Source organism: Trachymyrmex septentrionalis, unplaced genomic scaffold, assembly GCF_001594115.1.
Source record: "Trachymyrmex septentrionalis isolate Tsep2-gDNA-1 unplaced genomic scaffold, Tsep1.0 scaffold29, whole genome shotgun sequence".
In the NCBI taxonomy this organism is placed as follows: domain Eukaryota; kingdom Metazoa; phylum Arthropoda; class Insecta; order Hymenoptera; family Formicidae; genus Trachymyrmex; species Trachymyrmex septentrionalis.
The window spans coordinates 3,152,691-3,179,136 of NW_017305451.1; the positions used below are offsets into that span (position 1 = coordinate 3,152,691).

The 26,446-nt window shown below is 36.3% G+C and overlaps 1 protein-coding gene across 1 annotated transcript in view; it reads left to right on the top strand.

Moving 5' to 3' along the window:
* Positions 1–482: 482 nt before the first annotated feature.
* LOC108749306 (irregular chiasm C-roughest protein-like) overlaps positions 483–26,446 on the top strand; it is a 47,629-nt gene continuing 21,665 nt past the window's right edge. The window contains exons 1-2 of the mRNA XM_018487907.1: positions 483–795; positions 17,990–18,222. Coding sequence (XP_018343409.1) covers positions 513–795; positions 17,990–18,222 — 516 coding nt within the window. The 5' untranslated portion in view covers positions 483–512. The remainder of the gene's footprint in view (positions 796–17,989; positions 18,223–26,446) is intronic.

Below are 26,446 nucleotides of genomic sequence, written 5' to 3' on the forward strand. Positions count from 1 at the left end.
CGTTTTTGAATCCGATGGGACTATAAAAATAAATTAGATAAGACGAAGTAAATGAGTAAGAAACGACGGCGGCCTATATATCTGTTAAACGACATAAAAGAGGAAGAAAGCATAGGGAAAGCATAAAAATTCACGAAAAGAATTTCTTCCGAAATTTTCTTTCGACATCGAGCGACGGGTTTTTTTTGCTCAGTCCCGATTAACAGAATCGAATATTCGATATTTCGAGATGCTTCAAGTTTAATTTAAGTTCAATTTAAATATTCATATTTTAAAATATTTAATATAGTCTAAATTTTATATTTTAGCTCAATACATATCACGTCATACTTTCACTTCACGATATAACGTTACAAGAAATAAATGATAACCAATTTCATAATGCATAATTATATCGAATTCTAACAAATACACGTGATCGATCCAATAAATCTTTCTCATTTATTCACAGGAACGAGAGCAGAAGAATCGGGCGAAGAACAGTATCGTTAATAATTTGCCTCTCGTTGCTGATGACAATGGAGGCGAAGACAGTGGCAGCTATGGACGTGACAAACGCATCGTCCGTGGTAGTGTCGACGCTGAAGCCGTTTACAACGACGGAAGTAGTTTATCAGCGATTCGCCATCGAGCCGATGGATCAAACCGCGGTGATTGGCAGCCGGGTGACGCTTCCATGCCGAGTCCTCGATCAAAAGGGGCCCATTCAATGGACCAAGGACGACTTTGGCCTAGGAGCTGTTAGGAATCTCACCGGATATGAGCGATACGCCATGATCGGTAGCGATGAAGAAGGCAAGTATAAGCGAAATAAGATTATTCCGGAAATTCTGTTTTCACGCTCAAATGGATTCCTTCATCAACCGCGTAACGTGCAGATACTGCAATTATGCAAAGTACAGTGCGATTTGCGATCGTGAAACTTCCTGTCTTACAAGAGCACGTTCTAAAAGTGATATCAAGAAGCTAACGTTACTATAATAGTTAGATTTTGGGTTCCAAGGCCTACTTTCGAACCATAAGAAAAAACCAATAAGAAAAAAATCAAGGCCTTATTGTAAGTAGCCTTCTTCAAAACCTTCTTACAACTTTTATTTGAAACATTTTTTTTTTTTCAAAAATGTATAGTTCGTGAGAGATATTTTGTGTCTAAATAAAAATGGCCAAACACGTTTCGGTCCAAATCGGATACAGTAGGCTCCCGAGATTTAACCATCCAGAATCTAGAATATCTATTTCAAACGCTATTGTTCGATTGACACCGCAATTTGTCCGCACCACTTTTGGAATGTTCTCTTTAATCTTTATAAAGTTTCCTTTTATTATCGTTACTAGGAAAAGATTGGAAAATTCGTTTATTGGATAACTAACTTTTGGCAATTTTTTCAGCTTTAGAACTTGTGAAATAACGCTTGAAACAATAACCGAGGATTATCCTATATATTAATGTTTTTCGATACAATGTTTTGTGCTCTCTCGAACGCAAACTTAACCACGTTTAAATTTCCTACTGATAGAACTGTACTTTTTATGAGTAAAGGATTATTTAAAAATCTATACGCTGCATCAACATACTATAATACGCCGCTGGCCTGTTTACTCGTTCAAATTCAATTTCCGGCCGCAAGGTATTGATTTTCTGCCGTGTCGAAAAAGTGTATACACATTCGCCCGGTTGCCCGTAGGACTTGCGCGTCATGAAAAAATATTTCACGTTACTTAGAGATTATATTCGTAGACACAGCACACACATAATATGCGAAGAAAGGAAGAACTTGGAGATGTATTGTATATATATACATAGTAACCTCGCAAAGGCAACATTCGGTATAAAACAGTGAGGTACACTCATGTATATATATCTCATTGTCAGATGGAAATTGTAACATGACAAAAAAATCAAAAGTATACAGAGTATATTTTTTTATCTGTGACTGCATGTCCGAAGAATTCTGTTCTAAATATTGGAATCTTTTTTTAAAACTGGATGACCTCTTCAAATGTGTCGTATAAAAATATCATCAAGTATTAGCGGTTATTAAATTTTTTTTGTTTAGCGAATCAATTTAAAAGAATTTAAGTCATTGTAAAAATTTTTATATACATATACGAGTATATATAAAAATTGAAGAAAATGGCGAGCTTTATTTTCTAACGAAAAGTTATATATTTTTATTTTGACAGCCACTGCCGACACGATGTCAAACAAATTATTTTGAACTGTCAAGCTTCTTTTGGTGTGAGAAATGACCTCCTTTTCAGTTGTATCATCATTTCCGCTTCACTGTATATAGCACTTCCGCAAGAGGTTCTCTTTTGTTAGCATGCTTTAAAACAAAGATGGACCTCGCGCTACTCTTGTGTCGACTACGTCGCATAAAGCCGATGCAGTTCGTATTAAAAGCTACTGCGAAGTTAAATTAGTTTCCTAACGAGTTACTAAAAAATGCCGCCCAACAACACTCGTAACACTTGCTGGTGTAGGAGTACCTATTTTACGCGTGTAAACGGTTTCATAGTATACAAAATGGTCGCTGAGATGCAACCTAGCACTTGAGACGACATTCTTTATTGCAGAATTTTTAATATAAAGCGACACATATACTCCCGGATGAATTAATTCAAAACGTAATGGCAAAGGCAACGAGAGGATAGAGAATTCTGCCCAATCAGTAAATTGTGTCGGCAAATGAAAGGGTGATGTTCAAATAAAGACCTTCACGGTTCACGTCTCTGGCCTCAGCAGCGAGAACGCTGATGATGTTAGCGTTACTGGTGAATAAACTCGAGAGACACAAACGCAAATAACAAAGCACACGCGAATGAAATATTCTTAATGCCGACAGCAAATCGCGGTAATAACAATGACGGAAACAGACGGCGAAAAAAATTAGCGACAGAAATGTATTGCGGCATGATTTTTCGGAGTAAAACATAAAAGTGATACACGCGTTCGATTTATACATTCGATTTTCCAATCAGCGCAGAAATTTCTTTCAAATCTACACACAAAATAAAAAAAAATATTATTTTATGTTACGACAAGATTTATGTTATAAAATAATTGGAGACTGTTATCATGTTTTTATTTCGATGTGACCAAATAAGTAAGTAGATAAACGAGTAAATGAATGAACAAGCGAGTGAGTGAAAAAAAAATGGCGCAAGAATAACAAAGTAAAAATGGAATTATGACGAGGATTCGTAAAGGTGTTCCAATTGCATTAATATTATAACGGGATAATCAATGCATGATTTAATCGCATAGCGATAAAACGAAGCTTTTTCATGTAACGACGCGCGAGGCGGAGCAGTAAACTGGTTTATTTCATCCGTTGTATCTTTTTCGACATATAGATTGTCTTTCGAAGCGCGCGCGTATCTTTCCGCGCTCGCTGCATTCGTCATTTAATTCCGCAAAAATCAGCGCGCCGAAAGCGAAACGATCCAACGTTTATTCAATCAAAATTTGTAACGTGTTTCGCGAAGCTGTCCTGCTCGTGCGCGTCGGCATATTGAAACGCCGAACGGTATATACGAACGCGGCGTTTATTTTTTTATTTCTATTCGTTTTTCGGTTACGGTATTTGCCGGGTGCAGGATTAGTCGCCGGGCTTGCCGAAGATAGAGTGATCCCACGATATCGTCCTATACCGATATTCCATTTCCTGCATTCACAATATGTTAAAAAATATTACATTGTTCGGCAATATTTTTAGATTGAACAAAAAAAAAAAAGAAAAAAGATATCGTATTTACGTTTATTTGATTAATAAAATTACCAAGATTGATCAGCCACTCCATTTAAATATTTTTTCCGTTATTTGACACAGAAATAATTTTCACATCAAATCTCTTATCTTTCCTGGTATTTTTTTTTTTCACACGAGTTAGTTTGGAATATAATTTGAATATATAATTCTTCACCTGCGTATAGATACTTTAATACGATTTAAATATTTCGTCGCGCGATTATCCGAGAATTATAATTGGACATAATCTTTTGTAGGAATTATCGCGTTATGCAAAAAGTTTCTTTTATAGAGATTTCACGTGAAACTCGATGATGACGCGTCAGTCAAAAGTAGGATTAGGTATACAGGTGGCATTATATCCTTAAGCTGAATGCCGTATGTGCCTCTCCCGGTGCGTATATACGCGGACTTCCCCAACAATCACAGTGTGTTGGGACGATAACGCTCGCGCGCGTTTGAAATCCAGTTTAAGCCGAGAAACCATAATATACTTGTAACTATATGCCGTTGCACGATGCCTTGGTCCTCGTTCATTCTTCTCGTACTCGTATAAGCGCGTTCCATCGTCTGTATGGCACGTACAGCGGTAGCAACGCTTGATTTCCATAAAATTATTGCCGGTTTAGTATTCCAGGCTCCATAGCTTATATTGCAATATTGTTACATTTTGGGCGCCACGTTTTCTAACCTTAGGCTATATGCTTCCATAATGAAGAGCTGGAGTAATTAAAGTAAAAGCAAAATAACTCTCCTTTAAAAAAATACTCCACGCTCTGGAAAAAAAAAAAAAAAAAAAAGTAGATTAAGGTTGGTCTGAAAATTATTCGCCAGCAGAACAAAAAAAAAATTAATCGAAAGTGCAGGAAAAAAAATTAGATGTATGCATCCAAAAGTTAATTAGTGCGGAACATAGTGTGGGTGTTCGTTGCCGGTAGCGAGATTGTGATTAACTATCGGAAAAACCGTTTAATTAACGTTTTCATCATTTAATTCGAACATAAAAGAGATCAAGAAAGCTCGAAATTTTCAAGCTTTATCTCGTATGGCCACGATGCAAACGTATCGAGATCAATCTTACTAATGTGTCAGTTTCTATATCACTCGCTTGGCACGATGTTATAAAACGCTCATTTTTATTTTTTTTCCTACAAAAATTGATTCACTAAATTCAAATAGTAGATAAAAAGTATCAAATAACAAAAAATTGAAATACTGCAATAAGTATAACAAACTTCCCATCGAACTTTTAGTTAGTTTAGTTTACGAAGTTTAGTTTAGAAGAAGCTTCTAAATTCAGAAATATAATCTATAATTTATTTCCCGTAAAATTTTTTCTCTTTTTATTACCTCACGATATTCATGATTTCGTTTCAGTTTTATATATGATTCAATTAATTAATTTCAATCCACGTCTTGATTTAATATATAATTTCAATCTACTCATAATTCCGTTAAAACCAAAACATCTCGGATTAAGCGGCAGAAGATAAGCGCGCGCGCGCCTTGAAATATATCAATATCCGAGCAAACAGTCGACGGGGGCAATTGCCGTAAACGGAATCACAACGTGTCGCGGTCGCTTTAATCGGCGGGGACTCGGCACATATCAATGTACACACGACAGAGTAGAGATAGAGCGAAGTCTTTAATTCGACGTCGTGTATGCCGCGGGCGGAGAAGAGCGGCTAAGTTTAAATTAGTTCCGAAACATTCGGTGCACGCTCTGATGGTTAATGGTTCTACCATAGATCAATAAGATCGGTGGCAGAGAGGCGGCGGTATAGCTGCAGCTGCGGCGCAACGGCGTCAGAGAAACAGTTGCAGCACGCCGCGCGTTGCATTGCGCGCTGCGGTGCGTTAACGTTGGTGGCATCGCGCTGTCGCGTTTCGCCGCGGGGCATCCAGCTACGAAACGCGCCGCAGTCACTTGACCGGATACCCCCGCCGTGCCGCGCCGTCGCAATCGCAATCGCTTCTGTTACATGCTCGATATACCTGTTTCTCATGGGCGCGAGCTCATGGGCGCACGGAAAGGAAAAACGTACACACCAAGTCGTAATTTCCACCTTCGATAAGGCGCGCCTGCGTGGTCGGTAACGGCGCTCGATCTTGTTACAGCACCCACCGCGTGTAAGGCGATATGTCTTTAAGGGATCCGAGATACGCGCGCGATTAAAGGTTTAGGATGTGTGAGATACGTGCGATCTTTGGTATTAGAAATAGCTTATCGTTCGAACGAATTTATTACGATAACAGGTGACTGGGGGAGGATGCGTTGTCGGAACGGAGGCAATCGGCGGCGCTCTCCGCACTTATTTTCTTCCGCGGATATTATCGATTTCATATCTTTCTACCCCGGGCGAATATGTTATTCACGTAAGCATACCTACGCTTAAATAGATTTTAATCGATGAAGCGATCACGCCTAAAGCTAAACTGATCCCAACTTTAACGAGGTAATAATATCGAAGATTTTCATCAGAAATACGACTTGTTCTACGTTGAGAAAAAAAAATGATACATTTAATAAGTATCTCAATAGAGTCGATTAAACATTTACTTACGATAAATATTTATTAAAAAAAAAAAAAAAAAAAAAAAATCGTTAAATCAAATTAATGGTTTTCGTATCGAATAAATACATTTTTGTAAATATGTAATTGGTTAACTATTTCGAACAAAATGATTTATTAAAATTTGAAGTATATTTTTCAGTGTACTTTATTCTTTGTTTTTATAAGGAAATTGCTTATTCTTAATGAACGTGATTGTTTAGTAAAAATTTGCATATTTTAAACTTCAAACTTAATTATGCTTTCAACAATTAACTCGTTATCGTAGAAATAATGGTTATCGCTCGATACTACTTTATCGCAACGGATGGCTTTCACGACAGGAATCTTAAGGAAATTTTATAAAGCTGCACTGTACAATCAAGAAACTTTGACCTTAAAGCATTTTCAGTCCGACGATGAACACGTTACGCAAAGCAGCTCGGTAAAGTACACTTAATTCGTAAATCTAAAGTATTCAGAGGAATGTTATTATCTTCTTAGCTGATCGCGGTAAAAATTTTCCATGAAATTAGCAGTCAGCGTGGGGTGACTTGTCTGTCCGTTGTTTAGTCAGCTAATTAACCGATAAATGGAAGTAATAAAAAGTAACGTCCTATTTACAACTTAAATTATGAAGTATTTTATCATCATAGCTTGTTGTTCACGATTAGATATCAAGCATTTGATAAATAATACATTTATGTCCAAATAAATAAAAAAAAGAACGATGATAAATATATGTTTATAACTATGTGATAAATAATAAGTTTGCAGGGTTGCCACAGAAAATAAATTTTAAAATTCCCTGACTTTTCCAGGTTTTCCAGATAAAAATGAAAAATTTTCCAATATAAAATATGTAAATTTTAATACATTTAAAGTCAATAATTGTAGGAAAACTAGCATATATTAAAAACAACGCAAAAAGGTTAGTAGCACACTAAAATTTTGCAAATTCAAGCTAAAAAATAATAATAATAAATTAATTAATATTGGAAAAAAGAACGCAGTTATGAAAAAGGGCGATCAAATAAAAATGTTAATTTCAAAGAAATGTGTTGACTCTTACTTTGCTCGTTACTTATTATTATTTAAAAATATTGAATAAAATATCAATTTTAATTATTTTATTAAAATCGTTTAAAGTGTGCGAGTTTTGAAGGAACTTCATTATAAACGGCAGATATATTATTAAAAAAATTTAACAATTATCTAGAATAGGGGCAGTTTAAGAAAATTGTGAGCAAATTTCAAAATTCCATATTTTTTTATTTTATTTTTCCCTGACTTTTCTCGGTTTTCCATGACTAATTTGAATTTCCCTGACTTTTCCCGGTTTCCAGGTCTGGGGCAATCCTGGTTTATGTTCAATTAAACCAAAAAAAGAATGGTGATAAATATATGTATGTATATTTAAAAACATTAACTTACATGAAGATTCATTTCTGTTCGGAGAAAATATATAAGATCTGTATCTATTCTAAATTTGAGCCTGCATATTATTGTTTATTAAAAAAACCACATAATTCATGAAACAAGAAGATAAAATAGCGCGAAATTCGAACAATTATTTATCCGAAATCTAAGATTTAGCCAACTTGCGCAAATTTATCTTGGATCAGAGGGCGCACTTGTCTGATAATTAGCGCCGGATATCGCTGCCGCACAGGCCACCTGATATTAATTGACGCAATTATAAGCACACAACGTAATTCCGGCGATATTCATTCTCCATATGTACGAGAGCGTACAGAGAGTTTTAAGATCGCTTGCAGAAGCAGAAGCAGCAGCAGCAGCAGCAGCAATGGCAGCAATATCGGGGGCGCCCAACCTGCTCGACCGGATCCGGTGCCGCTCCTGCCGCTGCAACTGCAGCCGATTAATCGACCTTACCGGTTCCCGCGGTGTATTTTTCTCACTCACTACCACCACACTCCCGGGCCAGATATTATATTCTGCCGGATACACACTTCGGCCGACGTAATTTAAATCGCAAACCTCCGCCCACACCTACTATTTCTAGCGGGGATATCGCGAATTCTTATTCAGCAGATGTCGCGTCTAATGCCGAGATAATGAAAATGGACTCGAAAAAAAAAAAAAAAGGAAGGAAGAAAAAAAGAACGTCATCCTCTAATGAAATTATATACATAGACCAGACTTGAAAGATCAGCAAGTTGACCGCGCATAACTATTTTCCGTGTAAGTAAGCGGTTTATCGACATTTCATTTAATCTTCCGTGAGAAGCCGTAACTCGCGCGCCTGGCTTAGGGTCGCTCCCATAAACGTTAGTTAAAATTAACTGAGCTTTAATTCATTCTCCGTTTCTCTCTAGAGACAAAACTAGAAAGAGATAGAGAATTGATTAAATCTCGGTTAAATCTAAGTAATTTTTATGGGGAACGACCTCAAACGTGCCCCAAGCAGTTAAAATATGAATTTAACACATGGCATTTTTGATCCATTACACTTTTCTTTACTTATAAATGTCTATATTACTAAAAAACAAAAAATTTAATTAGCAAATCCTGAGATTGCAGCTATTTGTCGTTTGACATAAAACTTCTTGAATCAATTAAATTTCCGTTCACAAAAATGTGGAATTTATTTCCGAAATTAATTCGATAAGATCATTTATATCTGTTTATGTTTAGAATAGTGATTATGGTCGTACATTATTTTTGCATCTATGGAGTTTAAGCAATACATTAAATATTGTAAGTGCTCACAAATCTTCGAATTTCTCGAATGCGTACGAGGTATACGTAACAGCTACATGAAAGTATACATTCAAATAATATCATCTTTTTATGAAACTACATGATCAATGACTGAAACAATAACACGTTCAATTAATGCCAAGTATTACAGACACATCAGATTTGAATTTAGTTCACTCCTATTTTCTTGAGTGTTTTTTTGTACTTGCAAGATATTTTTCTATTCCATCTAAATAACTATCATTAAATACTAAAAATCAAATTTCTCAAAAGTATATTGTTAAAATTAAAAGGACCAAATTGTTATTTCGACTGGAACAAAAAAGTATACGAGACGGCGCACGAAACGTCATATTACTTAATTATCCAATTTTCACTTTGGTACTCAATTGGATATTAATTCTGTGTCCAATCAATTTTATTAAAAATAAATATGTCATACATTTAGAAATGAAATGGTGTGACATTTCGTGCGCCATTCTGTATTATAAGATGCGTTCGTAATAAAGATGAGGATGAAAGTTCTTAACTATGCTCGCGCATTTTGTTTAAATCGAGAAGCTACTACAAACATAATTAATTTCTTTCGGCTCCAATACATTCGTCATCACTCTGCGATTTATTCAACAGATTCGTCGCATACAGAAACACGTGTACCAATTAAACATTTCGCGTATATAAAATTGATTAATAGAAGCAATCCAATATTAGAAAGACGAAATAATCGAATTCTGATAAATAATACGGCCGTTACTACTGCGCGCTTAATTCGCAGGATATCATGAACGTATTACTTCGTTACAAATCAACACCGTCATCGGCGCCAAAATAATAGCGAGAACGAGCATATGATACTGAAATTTTAGCAAATTCCCAACCGCAACGAGAAACCACGATACGCGGGTTGGTTTACGAAATCAATACGATCGTCGGCGTGGTGGCCAATAGGGTCGATTGAACCTCGTTGTGCAGTAAAAGCTGAGTATAATTTCGAGACCTGTCGCTCTGTACTATCATTGCGGTAATCATCACATATCGTCCATCTTCCTTTTATTTGCAAACCGTCCATAGACCATATCGTTGTGATAATTGGCCTGAATAATGACGCTACATCATAGTAAATATTAGATCAGTGCTTTTAAACTTTTTGTCGCGTATATAGTGGAACACTTCCGTGGGATAAAAGAATTAGCGGAACTCCTCAAAGATAAATGCGTATTTCCTCATTATACATACATATGTACACGTCGCTCTCTATTGCCTCATTTTTAAAACAAACTTTATTATCTGGCTGAAAATTTTCAAACGGTCACATTTTGTAAACATTATCGATTAATGTAAAATTATTTAAAAAATGAAAGATTTTTCAATGTTTAAATATATGGCAAATCGCATGCAGTCAGCATGCTCTACCGCAGCATGAAAAATTCAACTGCATTTTCGAAGCTGAGCTTTAAAGCACTTTTAGGCGAAATCTTGCCTTATCCATATGGTAATGTTCACTCTAGGGTAGAGGTAGCAAATTCGGAGCTGCATTTCGGAGTTGCACATGCGCGAATGGAGGTCTACGTTAGCACCAATCAGATATCCAGATGCGCTTAATTGGCAATTGCTGCGACCTTAGGATGTATGGTTGGTTTGTCGATTAAAGGATAACTATCTGTAATGATGCATTAGCCCATGCCAGGTGGCCGATACCTGGCATGGTTGAGGAAAATGCAACAAATATTTGCCTCTGGTATAATCAAACCACAATCATGATATAGCAGGTACACATAGGTAGATATAGAACGTACATAAGATTAATTCTGATTACGAAAATTAAAAGGTTCGAAATAAAATTCCTATTCCAAATCCCTCTGTGTGTGTGTGTGTGTATGTGTGTGTGTGTGTGTGTGTGTGTGTGTGTAATCCTGCAGTACAGAAAGAGCTCCTTTATTAATGCACCTTTATTAAATTAACGTCGAGATGGAAGGTAGACGCGTAGAAAATCTTTCTGTGCGGAAAGCCGATACAAAAATCTCTGATTTGAAATAAATAGTTGTTCCCGTTTCTCGCTTAAAGCTGATTTATGGAGTTAAATTAACTAGATGTTCTTCTCTACCTGAAAGTAGAACATAATTCCTGCATTTCTTTTTGGATCGATCGGTGTAGAAGAATTACGTCACGGTAGAGAAATAATCAGAATCAACAGTGGATGGTGTCGGCGGCAGCCGTCTCTCTTCACGAGTATCGATTTTCTTCGATCATCGAATCCGCTCAACCGGACGAACGTTAATGCCGTTTGTTCGCATCGCACTACATCCTCCCCGTTCAGCTCCTCGCCACGACGGAACTCGCCACGAGTTTCCAAGTGCGCAGCAATGCCCGGCTGTGCTTTCGTGAAATTTACAGACGCGATTAATGTCACGACTGGCTCGTCCGGCAGGCGCTCGCTTGCCTACCGACCGTTTGTAGGCCTAACCGTTACTAATTTCGGAGGGAATTATGGCCGCGCTATTACATACCCGAGCTAACTGGTCTATACGCGCACGTCTCTCTCCGCGTGTGCGTGTGTGTGTCCGTTCGTTCGTGTGCCCCGCGTGTTAACGTGCACCCGAAACGTCTTACGCGAAAGGCCTGGCTATGTATTATTGACGGAGCGCTGATTTATCGTCGTGATAAAGACCTGCGCCCTCGCGCATACAACCCTCGTTGCGCGTCCTGCGAACGATGTTGCCGTAGGATGTTATCGTTTGCCCGTTTGCAGCTCTCTCCCCGACTCTCGGACACCGAATCCACTACCCAGCGGCCGACCCAAATGCCGATATGCCGGAGTAGATAAAGCCGCGCCCGCTGATTACGCGATTACTTCGTGCCGGCAGACCAAATCCGTGCGCAACCTCGTCGACAGTAAACACACAAGCTTTTACGAGGCTCGTTCGCGGCTGCCGTTTCTCGCAAACGTATATCAGAGAGCTTCGGGGACACCCACCGGATTACGTTTTCGATATTTTCGCAGCTTTCGTGCGCACCGTCCGAGTTATCGAGCGCTCTCTCTCTCTCTCTCTCTCTCTCTCTCTCTCTCTCTCTCTTTTTACATTTTGCTCTCGCCCTCTGCACCTAGTTTTCGCGGTGCAAAGCCGAGTGACCAGACACCCTAGCGAAGAACGAAATTTGCAGCGTAATCGCATCGCGTGTAAAGACAATCCACTACTGTTAGTCAGGCCGTATGTGATTTACTACGTATTGCAATAAAGGCCGGTAATCGCGCGCGATGTTATCACACCGTTTGTCTAGTTACAGACCCAAGCTCAGAGAGACAGAGAGACAGAGAGAGAGAGAGAGAGAGAGAGAGAGAGAGAGAGAGAGAGAGAGAGAGAGAGAGAAGGGGAGAGGGAGAGTTTACCGAAACAACTAGCAACACGTTTCTGGTTAGAGGATTAATGGCCTTATGTTAAGGTTATCTTGATTATGACGCTATGTCCACGATTCAATTAATTTATTAATGCACAAATACCAGTTCTAAGACGAGAGAGACGTAGCTATAACTATATAACGCAAAATAGAAAAAATATTCTACAGAATGTTGCGAAATTCGCGAATTAAAATAGTATGAAAAAATTTCAAAAAATTAAGTAAAAAAGTTATTTTGATTTTAAGCGATAGTTTGTGAAATAATAAAGCTTTAAGTGGCTAACTGCATTTAGACAGACTACGTTTAAGTTCTTATATCTCGTGGCTATATTTAAGCTCTTATATCTGAAATACCACTTGAAATAAAAATATATTACATCACTTTATAATATTCTTTACTTAATTTTTCGAAAATTTTCCTGCTGTAATATTTTAATTCCCGAATGTTTCATGACACTCGGTATTTTTTCGTTTATATTACTGTAAATTCATATCTACCGCCAACATATCGCATCTTTTGAAAGCGTTTTAGTATCCAAATATATTTTCTTTCTCGACGTTCCTTCGGGAAAAATCTGTTTGCCGTATTCTCTGCTGTTATTCTTAGTACGAGTTTCTCAGTCGCAATATACCGTTTTTTTAGTATTCAAGTTACAAATATTATACTACATAACCTTCTCCCGAGATGTATGTATACGCGTGTCTCGTGCGCAATTTTTTTAAAACGACAATCTCAATTTCGACATAACAAAATTGCGGACGTCGGAACAGGATGGGAATTTTTTAAACCGTCGCCATTTTTATGCTCTTTGAAGCATAAAATGTCCAAGTCTAGCAACGGAGAAAGCCGAGTACCAGCATAAATTATGCATCCGGAAGGGTGAAATTCTCTGCTGCGCAAACTTTGGGCTTGCTACGTTCTCGACGCCGAGAATCGTATTTGTAAAATTCAACTGATATTAATGAGCAAAGCCGACCCCAGTGCTTAAGAAGAATGTTCTTATGTTGCAATATTTCGCGAGGTAGAACCAAACGGTATGCTATAGACGTTCGGGTTCATCACAATCGTATAATATTGTAATATTAATATTAGCAGAAACATTTTACCTCAGTAAATATATTTACCAACAGCAAATATACATTAAATGTACATTAATTTAGAAACATTAATTCCCTTTTTAGTCTTCCCGATTCATCCCTTTCTTATTTGTTCTCGCGTTATCGTTACATCCGTCAAAAGCCGTAAATAGCTAAATATTGATTTTCACGATTTTTGGTCGGTTAAAATGCGCTGTAGTATTGCATCTCTCTGTTAACAGTTAACGGCAACAATTGTAATTAATTGTAATTAATCGTAACGGTTTATGATACAATGTTCATTTCTTGACTCGTGTAATTAAAATTAATTATGGCTGTTTGTAGCGGAGCGGACAACGCAGGAGTTAATTAATTGCTCGCGATGTATTGTTCCACCGCATTGAGTAAGTCTTCACGACTCTTCTTGTACCTTTGCTTGCCAAAAGATCCTTTCTCCTTTGTCCGACTTTTATGTCAGACCCTTACATCGGAAATGTTCTCAAATTGTGTCTGACGAAGACTTGAATTCTAAACGCTATATCAAACAGTCGCTCGACGTTGCCACAATAAAACGTAATTGTTAAAATATCTCACGGAAACTAAATATCAGATAAGTTTATTGCCGATCAAAACGGGCGACATTCTATAATTACGAAAGTTTCGAGAGTTTTTATAATTTTTTAATCGAATATCCGTGACGATTCATTATTCAAAAAATTCGGCGAGGAGTTTTAATATAATCAGAGTTCACTTCACTTCTGTCTGACGTCAAAGTTTTCTGGCATTATAATTTTTCACGCTTAATGCAACAAACTTCACTTGACGCGCAGGTGTGTAGTATTTCAAGGATCTCTTCCGTAAAACTTCCTAATCCGGTAACACCGACGTGCGTTAACATTTTGTAAATAAGAAGTTGTCACCATCATTCATCCGGTCGGCTATTCACCGTATGGAACCTTCCATCTTCCGAATAATATTATTACCAATAAAAGTAATAAAGAAAATGAAACATAACATTATAAAAGAATAAGGAACGCATATATGTAAGTAAATACAAAAGTAAAAAAATAAAAGAAAATATGATTTAGCAATAAAACAATTTCTGTTAGCATCTTTGAGATATATATATTTTCAATTTTTTAGTAGGACATCCAATACATTTATGTTGTCGTTATACAATGTATATTATTTCGCCATGATCTTGAGAGGACCTAAATGTAAAGTGAAAATATCAAAAACGTAGATTTATCGAGCTTGTGAAAAAGCCTGATTGAAAAACACCGTTCAACGATATTGCATTTGCAACCAATGCAGTATTTTCTAGCAAAACTCCACCAATTGAAATATAAAATATACTCGTCATTATAAAATATTTTGAAATAACTCTGAGTAAACTTAACATAAAAGAAAATTGTAAAATGTAGATCTTTTAAGAGAAAGTTATTTTAGAGAGTCGTGCGATACCAGCTGCGCAAACAATAGCACGCCAAAAGTTCGCGGCACGAAAATTGCGAAGTTACGTTCGTCGAAGTAAATTCAACTGATTATGAGAGCATTATAGATGATCGTTCTAACTGACATCGCGATATATAACATTGACTATATCTAGCGAAAGTAATTATCGTAGTATTACAGAAAGCTACGGACGATGTTCTGTATGTCAAAGTTTCAAAGTTTATTCAACGGAGATCCTGAGAGAAGCGTTAATTGTAGTTAGCAAGAAAATGTACGTTTCAATTGGCTTTTAACTTCCACAAATGTAGGTGCATATAGGTGAATGCACTTTATCGCTCGGTTACGGTTTCCGCTATTCGGTTTACGCTAATTGGAAGGTATCATATAAAAATAAGTTAAACCTATGAAATTTGAAAAAAATAAAAAAAAAGCCGGATTGTATAAGTTGTAAAAAGTTGTGCAGCTGGCAATATAAAACTTTGCATTAAAAAAAAAAAAAAAATGATTGAAGTAAAATTTAATATCACACGCCATTCAGGAAAAATAGCTTAAAATATTTCTTCGAAATTTTAAACTTGATTTACTCGGAACTGCTAGTTGATGGGTTAAATTACTTTTACATAATACTGTTCGATAAAGTTGTACGATTCGAAAGGATAAATCGACCATTGACACATCGGTGGAAATAGCAAATGAATGTACCACTGCAGTCAAAATAAAATATTAAAAAATGTAAAAAAATCGCTTTATCATTTAATGCAGGGCCGCTCGTCAATTTTACTCGCGCGACCATCACGGACGAGTGACTCGGCGAAGCTTTTCGCGTCATCCCACACCGTACCACACAAAATTTCCCATGGAAATTATTTTCGATAACGCCCTGACGTTTAACGGCTGAAACGCGCGATATTACGAGCGGCTCATACACGTTTCATCGGGCATAAGCCACCGTAGCTTTGAACAGAAGCGCGACAATCAAGGGACATACCGTCCTAACAGAGAATAAATAAAAAATCATTTATAGAGTTTTACACTCCATAGTACTCTATAATGCAGGAGTGCCAAATAGAATGTCAAATTAAGTAATAAAAAACATTTTTTCTTGCGTTGACGCTACGGGGGGAGAGAGAGAGAGAGAGAGAGAGAGAGAGAGAGAGAGAGAGAGAGAGAGAAGTAATAACAATTTTATCTAAAACTGTAAATTATTAGTATTTTATAGTTTACATATTAATTTTGTAATACAAAAATGTTTCTCTTAAAATATTTACTAAATTCTATAATAGTATATAATCTTTAATCAACTATAAAATTTCTATACGAATTTAATAATTTCAGATTACCTTCATCCTCTCGTACGGCTTGTAATACTTTTTGCTTATTTAATTTGCTTATTTAATACACTTGTCAGTTGCATCAATTTTCTTCAAAAAGAAATTAATAATTTCACAGAAATGATGATATTATCGTCTCAGGGGATACATTTATCAACTTGCTTCATATTTTCCGCGGAATTTTATATTTCACATATAAGGGCAGTAAATTTGGGCTGACACCTAGGCGGAAAGTGTCCTTAGTGCGTCCCACGGTCGGACGCGCCGCCGTTGTCAGCCAGCTTTATCGTGAAGGTGCAATTTATTGTAGAAATTATTTCTCGTCGCTCGCACGCACGCACGGAGACTGACAATTACATTTTTCTACCGTCTGACCATGAGCTGTCTCTTCGACCATCGCATCATGTACGCGGAATGTCGCCTTCGTCTCGTTCACTTTGTTCCGCTCGCGGACCCGAGAAGCGTAATGTTATATGCATCGGGATGCATGCGTGACATCGATTTGTGAGAAGGACCAAGAGGACGGTCGAACGGGATGATGGAGAAAAAAAAAAGTGCCAATGCGCGAAAGAAAGGAACGGCACACACACACACGCACACACACACAGAAAGGGGGATAAATTGTACAGGCAACGCGGATTTATTCGAGCGCGATACGTTACCGTGATACGTGATGCGACTCGGCGTGAATCGACGAGCTTGCGATACTTTTGAGCGACGACGCCACTTTCGCTCGACAGACAATGCGTATATTCTCGCGATTTGACGAGGGAATCGGTAGTAGTGGCGGTGGTTGAAAATCATTGGGAAGAGAAAAGAAAAAGAGAGATGAAGAATGTGAGAAAAGGGGGGAGGGAGAGAGAGAGAGAGAGAGAGAGAGAGAGAGAGACTCTCTCTTCCTCACAGTAGGATGAGCTGGCTCTAATTCGTCGATGGTAGTTATCAAGCTGGATGGTGCCTGACAGTTTACGTGAATACGCGACGAATTTAAAATAAAACCGCGCCGTGATAAATTCCATATCTGCGTTCCGACGCGATGCTGTAAGCGACTGACATATTCCGCTGCAGTTGAATATCGTTTTTTCGATCTCTCCTCCATTGTCTACAATTCAGAGAGTATCCATATAATGTAGAGATTATTTCCACTTCGCATTGTATTTCAATGATAAATCCTTTCCTCAATTTGGAATCGATTTTTTTCGACGAATATACATATCTAAAGAGACCATTGTTTACAATTTTCCTCATTATTATACTTATTCGTTCTTTACTTACAACTTTATTATCATATTACTAGTTATATTCTTCATGTTCTTGCTCAGTTTTTGTCGCTTTCTTTATCTCATTAATTTTATTTTATGTACTTTTTTTTTTACATATAGGTATTTCTTTTTATACCATGCATTTGTAAATCCATATTTTTTTATTATTTGCACTTTTTCTTTCGTTGAATATCGTATTCATTTATCTGGCTATATTTTTAGATGGCTTGCCTCACAATGATAAACGCCTTACCTCTCTATTTATTATAGTTTTCGGATAAAAACTCAAACCATGTTAAAAAGTATAATAATAAAATTAGTTGAACGCGATTTTAATTCCAGCGAAAGCTCATGAAAAATTTAATATCAATATTTAATATCATGTAAAATCTGTTAGACTTCAATATTTATTGATCATATTTTTTTTCTGCTTGCAGGTGATTTTTCGCTGCACATATATCCGGTGGAACTCGAGGACGACGGCACGTATCAATGTCAGGCTTCGCCGACAAACGACGGACAGCCGGCTTTACGATCGAGATTTGCCAAGCTGAGCGTGCTAGTACCACCGCAAAAGCCGAAGATCTTACAGGGTGACTTTCTCGTCACCACCGAAGATCGCGAGCTGGTGATCGAATGTATAAGCAGCGCCGGAAAACCACCGGCGGAGGCAAGTACTCTTTCCTTTTTCCGTATCTTTGTTAACACATGTATATATATATATATGTATATATATATTTGTATATGTACACACATATACCAATAGGATTACCCGAGATTAGATCGGATTAATAGCCGTGAAAGCAGCCTCCGGCGATTGCATCTGGAAACTTCGTGGATATCCCTTGGCAATGGGCAGTACGTTGCCTCGAAGATTATGCTCGATTGATTTTACCTTTAGCCGTATCTCCCTTAATCATGTCATTTCCGAATGTCTCTTGTGGTACATGTAAATCCATCGAATTATCAATAGCAATTCTAAACGAAAAATAAATAAAGCACATAGTCGAGTTTATTTGGTAGGATATTTAAAAGTACTAACTTATGTAAATTGCTAGTTTCAACGTATATTTATGTAGTGAAATATATTAAAAATTTTATTTGCACATTAATTTCGACGCGTGACTTTTATATGTCCTTAGTAACTGTATTCATTATACTTTAACACACAGAGTTAAGAGTTAAGAGTCAATCATTATTTATTCGAAAAATAAACTCGGTTTATATATTACATTTCTTCGATGAATATACATCAACGTAATGTGTGAAATATATGTATATCAAAACTTTATGCTATACCTAATAATATCTAAAGTTATATGGCATCGTATTATACGTGATAATATATCTTAACGTGACTCTGTACATATAAACTGAGTTATAGTTACGGAACCGTCATAAAACAGGATGAACATATCCACATATCAAATCCCCTTATTTGCGGTAGATTGCTGCGCAGAAATACAAAAACTATTTTTCTCTCAATTAACCTTCTCAATTTATGTCATATCGGTGGAACGTGATTCAAAGCTGTTTTTATCGCGCGGAAATAAACAGATGATATTATTCAATGTCAAATTAAGATTCATTGGAGGGCTTTCGTGTCGCATGGACATTTTAACTGAAATCGATAATATGAAGAATATGTTATTATTTCTGCTGATTGATTGAATAAAAAGCGGGAACTCAAACGTGGGGCACGCTTAATAAATAGTACCGAATCTAAACCAGGGTTGAAGCCATGGATTGCACTTCTTGCTGCGAAGTCCACTCAGCAGAACGCGTGGTTCCGCGCAACAAAAACAACTTTGAATCACGCTTGGTGAGTCTGAGATTTATGTGGGTTACCCATGTCCCTACACATCCAGCCCGTCAGTTAATACTGATTGCTCTTGCAATTCCACCCCGTCCGAACTTATGAACGTATAAAACACGTTTGACACATAATGTGCGTATTCGGATAATATAATAAATAAAGTTACGAGCTTGCGAGGAACAAGTAGTTAGTTGAGTTAGGAAAAGAAAGAAAGAACTGTATAATTCTGAATTTTACATTCTATGATACAAGCTATACAAATGTAAATTAGCGTCGTTAACTGTTATTGTTTTTGCACTCAATACTACGAGTAGTATTGATTAATAATAACTTGATAATACACGAGAGCATTTTTCACATTAAGGCAAATATTTTAACCGTAATAATCGCAATAACGTAATATGATACGCTATGATACAATTATCCTTGTGTAAAATATCGTTAAAGAGGATGGATAAATGCTTTGATATATTACACTCAGTCCAAAGTGACTGCATTACGAGACACATGTAATATCAGGAAAAAGTTCTCGTTAACTTCTTGAGCCTGCAAGATGTGTTTCCATAATATTCGTGACAAAAGGAAGTTTATCCTTATATAAAAGAGCTTAAACTTAATGACTGCTATGGAGATAAGGGTTTTCCATTACGCTAATGTACCGCCTACGGATTTCATACGGCGCGCTTTATTTTCATTCATTACATAGCAAAAGTTCGGCTATGCCGACCTAACAACATCGGAAGTTATCACGGCTGCATAACTTTCCATTACAATTGCACGCTAAGAATTTCTTTCTCGCAAAGATAATACGTACAGGGTACTCCAAATCTACTTATTCAACAAATCTCTTTCATATAAAATTGCATTTGGTCTACACTGAAAAAAGAGATTGGTTGCTGCAATTTAGATAGTAAAATATGGCACAGCATTTTTATATGGCTGCAGCAACCAGCCTATCGAAATCATATACTGACATTGCTTGACGGATAGACTAACGCAACTAAAAATTTCCTGCTACAATCAAAAACTGGTTGCTGCAGCCATATAAAAATGCTATGCCATATTTTACTAACTAAATTGTTGCAGCAACCAATCTTTTCTTTCAGTTCAATCTACCGATTGATTTAGTTAATGCGCAAATATTTTAAATAATTTCGCAAAATTTTTGCAAGAAACACTTGTAGGAAAAAAAATTTCTTACGAATATGCCTGTTAAAAATTTTTTGAGTATCCATTTTTTTTGTTTGAATCTTAGCCTGTTACATATTATAAACGTAGGAAATAAATAAAAGAATTTACTACCGTAACCGAGTGGTTCGTTAAAAGTTACGACATGCATGTCCAATATATTTTTGTAAATATTAAAATAATCCAAGAACGCGAATTTGTCAAGCACGAATTTTATCCTCAGAGAAATATACGATCCCGACGTTCACTGTCGTTAATGTTAAATCCGGAAGCAGTCAGTTAATCGACAACTGTCGAAGAATTTAATGAAATTTGTTTCTCGATCGCTCGCAAACGCATGCTTTTTAATTAAAATTATGCAAATCCACGATTAATGGCGCGATCGGGGAATCGACACGCGAGTAATGATCACAGAATATTTAAACACGAAAAAATATCCATTTTGAATGTATTCCCGCGGCATACAAAAAGAATACATTAAATCATAGAGTGATTAAAATGGTCGACTGCAATCTGATAGAATATTGAACCACATAATCGTACAGAAGTTTCATAATTTCAGTAGAATATTAATGATCAAAATAAATGGCATCGCGATTCTCAGAGAAATAATTTAATAATTTTTGTAATGGCTTTTGTAACGTTGACTATATTGTACGTGTACATTATAGTTATGTATCATGTAAGTCTTTCTTAAAAACCAGATTCACAATTCATCATTTCATCATCATTGCATCAAATCGCGCAAATCCGTGAAAAGTATCATATTTTACAAGAGCTTAATTTTCACATTATTCATTACCACGAAACCACATTTTGCGTACCCATTAATTAAATCGATATTCTCCGGTGTTACAAATATTATTACGGAAATAGGCTATGCACAACATCCGAATTTCAATCATTTGAATAATCTCGTTATATACGGAATTCTCATCCAACCGCTATTCCAATCGTTTTATGGAAAGTTCCGTAAGGTGTGCTAATGGTTGCAACTATAGATATATCTATATATCGAAATTCATAAATGAAAAAAGCACGATAAAAAAAAACGATGACTAGCAAAAACTAGCAAAGAGAAATGATACATGAATAATAAAAAATAATTTTAAAAAATCTTTTCTCTCTCCATGAAGTAACAATCATTTTTACAACGATGAATAAACCATTATATTTTGAGTAAAATAACGATCATATTTTTAATATATTTGTTTAATATAATACACATATATAATTCACATTATACATACAATTATATATTAACTATAAACATTATACTAAATTATTCGTTTGTCACAATTTTATTACTCTTTTAGCTTTGTTAAAATTATTCATTCTAGGGATTTAAAATTCATTTTTCGGCAGTAGTACTTTTCATAAATTTTCGTTAATCACGTTATTATTGCGCCCGGTTCTGTACAATCAAACAATAGACTACCTACATAATCGATCATTGACGTGATTCAACATTATTCGCTCACGGAGCGGAAAAATGGAGCGAAAGCTACTCGCAAAATTTCGAAGCATTGTTGCATCAGTGAAAGCGTTAGAGCAAGAACGAAAGAGTAGAGTTGCTAATCACGCGATATCGTGCGTACAGTTCGTGCGGTTTCATCATTAGACCGCTTTTCTTCGCGTATCGTGTGCAGTATTATTAGAACACGAAAAGTAAAATGTACGAGGTGTCATAAAATATAATAAACGAAAGTCAGTCATAGAAATACACGATACATTTCAATCTCCAATGTATTCAAAATCTAGACGTTCCTAACAGACTTTTATCGCAAAAACCGTAATTTTTTTATATTAAATGTCTATCTAGAAAATACGCAGTTTTTTTTTGGCGACAGGTTCAAATTGGCGAAAATCTGTTATCGGTTTATAAGCTCCCGTAGGCGCCCATGAATGATTACATCCGAACTGTCCTGAAGCATATTTATATTTCAGTTTTATTTACTTGTTTTTTATGTGTCATTGGAATTTTTTGTAATGTCTACGACGACCTAAATAAATATCCCATTATCGAAATTTGCAAATCTGTTTCTAAAAATGTATTTACAACGTTTTAAAGCTGCATATTTCAAAGAAGATGAAAATAAATTTTCAATCATATATCCTTATCTTGTTTATCATATTCGAAAATATCAATAAATGTATACATCGCTAAAATTCAATAAAATCTAATTTAGTTTAATTCATATTACATTAAAATTGTATTAAAATATATTGCATTTTTAATTTATACTATAATAATAAAAAATTAAAATATATTAAATGTCTTTTTAAAAAACCAATAGAGAGTATGATTATATAAATGCATCATATTTTACGCTAAAATAAAATAGTATCAAGAAAGGTTAATTAAATATTCGGTAAACTCTTTTTATAGAATTCTCTTGTACTTCATTTTTCTCTCTGTTTACTGTGCTTCGCGTATCGTAAAGTTTACGGAGATGAATAAAACAGAAGGATTTTCACGAAATAATTTTCACAAAGTCGGGTAACTGTGAAGTTGTCTTCGTCGCGCGTATAATTTTGAGATTAATATTAAACAGCGTCTAATAATTGTTCCCGTAACACGTAACGTCTACTTGCCACGATTCTCTCACAATTGTTTGAATTATTGTATTCCGTTCATGTACACTTTCATTCTGATATTTCTCGCCTCCTATCTCACCCTTTTCGTCTTCTCGACAACATCAAAGTTTTAAGACTTCCTATCGCATTGCCGCCAAAACTCGCGAGATACCGCAAGTTTCCTCAAGGCAGGATTTTAATATTGCTTTTAGAGTACCAAATGTACTATTATTCTCTATTCATATTGCACATTCAGGAAATGTACAAAATATATTTATATTCATATTAACCTTCGTATTAAATTATCTAGCGAACAACAATAATTTGTCAAATTATTGCGATTAATTCGGCTTGAGAAATCTCGAAACTCTGTTCGCGCGATAAAATCGAAGGAAACATTTAATAAATGCAGATCTCTCGATTTTACGACTTAATGTACAAGCCATCTCGTTCCCTCTGAGATGCTCGGTCGGGCGACGCTCTAAGCCGCTGCCGATATTGCTGAATCTATCGCGGCCTTATCAGCCTTCATTAGGCGAATCGCAGGGAAGAAAAAAAGGGGAGAAAAAGCAAGCGAGTGAGTGAGAGAGAGAGAGAGAGAGAGAGAGAGAGAAAGGACTAGTGCAATTCTACTAGAAATTCAGAGTCACCACAGTCGAATGCTTCGCAGCTCTCGCCATAATCCGATTTTGCGTCTCTCTCTTCTTTCCTGAATCCGCTGTCGCGCGCACATCCTCTCTCGCGCGTTCCTCCCGTTTGCTTTTCAACTGATAACTAGTAATTAAACAGCTCCAACAACGGAATAGAGCATTTACTCGTGCAATTCCTATCCCTGCCTCCGCCTTTCTTTAGCATCCCCCTCTCTCTCTCTCTCTCTCTCTGTCTACTATTACTACTACTAATACCACTACTAACACCTTCTCTTCACCCGGCCGTACCGCTTATTCTACATCCCGTAACTCCACTTTCAGAGCTATTGTCCATCGTGCGAATGGTCCATGCGGGGGTGACGGGATGAGGGCGCGTGGATGCCCACGGGAAATTATTAGTTGTGAATCTATTCATCTTACCAGAGAAAACCGCTACGGGATATCCTGATACGATTCTCAATATGCTTCGTAATAAAGCTGGACGCGCGCGCCTCGAAATTTCTAGCCCGGAGGGCAACCAGCTGCGCGTGTATTTCTGCCATTCTCAACCAGAAAATGCGAAATGCACGCTTTAATACCGTGAAAATGTAAAAACTGAATATCGGATGATTAAGCGAGCGGAAAAGTGGGATGAACGTTCGATAGAGATTAGCTCTGGAGCTTCTGTTTATTATTGAAATATAAAATAAAGATTTGAAATAAAAACGGGATTACGTCGTAATCATAATTTTGCGACAAATGATACTTTTTCGTGGAGCGCGTATATACTGTTACAGATATTAACACGACTTTTTTCAATCCATTTCTATTTTGGAGTCTTTAAACGTTTCAGTTTTTTCGGAAATTACGGATTTTCTGCCTTTAAAAGCAACGCGTTCCACGAAAGTTAATTATATTATGAGTTTTATGAGAGGCTATATATTTTACGAGAAATTTTTAAGAGAAAGGATAAAAATGTCCGAATGCTCCGATTTTTCGCTTCTTTAGGCAAATGCACTTTGCACGGCAATTTCATTCGCACTCGTGACACAATAGTAAATGGTACTGCACCGCGAGACCGCAGAACTCCTAATTAGAGCGGACGAGATCGATTTCCTGCGGAGGCCGCGGTTAGAAAAGCGACTGAACGAACCTGCTTTACAAGAAGGCGTCAACGGAAAGCATATTCGATTCAGCGCTGATTGCATGAAAGAAGGCAAGCTCGTAAATCGTATGTCGATTTCCAATATTTCTCTCGTTTAAAAAGATCTCCATATATATTTATGAAATCGTCTTGTATCACGCGCTATATCCGATATACTGTGATTTTACCATTACGCTATTGTGCGTGGAAAATTGACAATAGCATCGCATATTCAAACTTAAGCGAAAAATTGAATCAACTAATGTCGTAACATTTTTTATCTTGCAAAATATGGTATATTCGGAAGTACAATATTATTATAGAAACTTGGATACTTTTCTGAGAAATAATAATGATGATTTTCTTTTTAAGAGCTCGAGATATAATTATTTCTGACTCTATAATTATTTTGTACCAGATATTCTAATTAAGCATCATAATATTTCTTCTCGTTTATATTATACCTGCATATAGAAGTGATGTAAGATTAATGCAAATATTAATATATTGTATGAATTTCATTAATAAGTATTAGATTGCATGTTGCTGATTAATCAGCAAAAAAAACAACATTATCGGAGTAATCGCGAAACGCTTTGAAAAACCAAATACCTGTATCCGATAGATATATCTGTTGGCTCGCATAAAATTGCAATAATATGTTTATGCGGTAAAAATCATGCGAAGAGTACATAAATCGTGAGATACAGGACAATACCGTAGATAATGGCGACACTGTATGGGAAATGGGAATACGATTATTCTAGTGATCCCTATAACACAGCGAACGCGGAAGGACGCTGCGGCACTTGCAGCCCGGAGATCTCATATCGATAACAAACAGCAGGAACTCTCGCATGAGGTGTCTAATTAGAGCCGATAAGCTTGATTTCCGCGACACGCACGCACATACGCGCGCAATTGTGTTTGAACAGGTCCGGCAGAACAATCATGTTACGGCATTATGCACGGAAATTCGTTCGCAACTTCATTAATTGATCGTTGCAAATCGCATCCCTCTCAACAATTCCGAGGCTATCGGTTTTTATCCACGAACAACATCGTGAAAATTTTGAATACAGTTTGTGGAATTCACAAAAGCTGATGCTGCTTAAATTTTCGAAATTTTCCACCTACTTTGATCGGAATACGTTAAAGAAAATTTATTATTCTAAATTAATTCATTAATAGAAATAATTTTCTATTAATGAATTTCGGTCAAAGCTGATCTCTTAATGCTTAATAAAAAAATAAATACTAAATGTAAATTTTTTTGCAAATATATTATTTCAGTTTCATAGACTGCGCGCCAATAAGGTGTTTGCTGGACTCGAAACGCAGTCGTACTTCACAACTGAAGCTGAAAAAATTATTCATATCTCAAATTAAATTGATTTTCCATTTAATTTCCACATTTAATTCGTTCCACATTTTAATTCATCCATATTATTCCAAATAATTATATTTCAGATGTATCGTAATATATTACCTACAATAAATAATGTTAAAAAATTTGCACTTTTATTGTAATGTTTCTCTA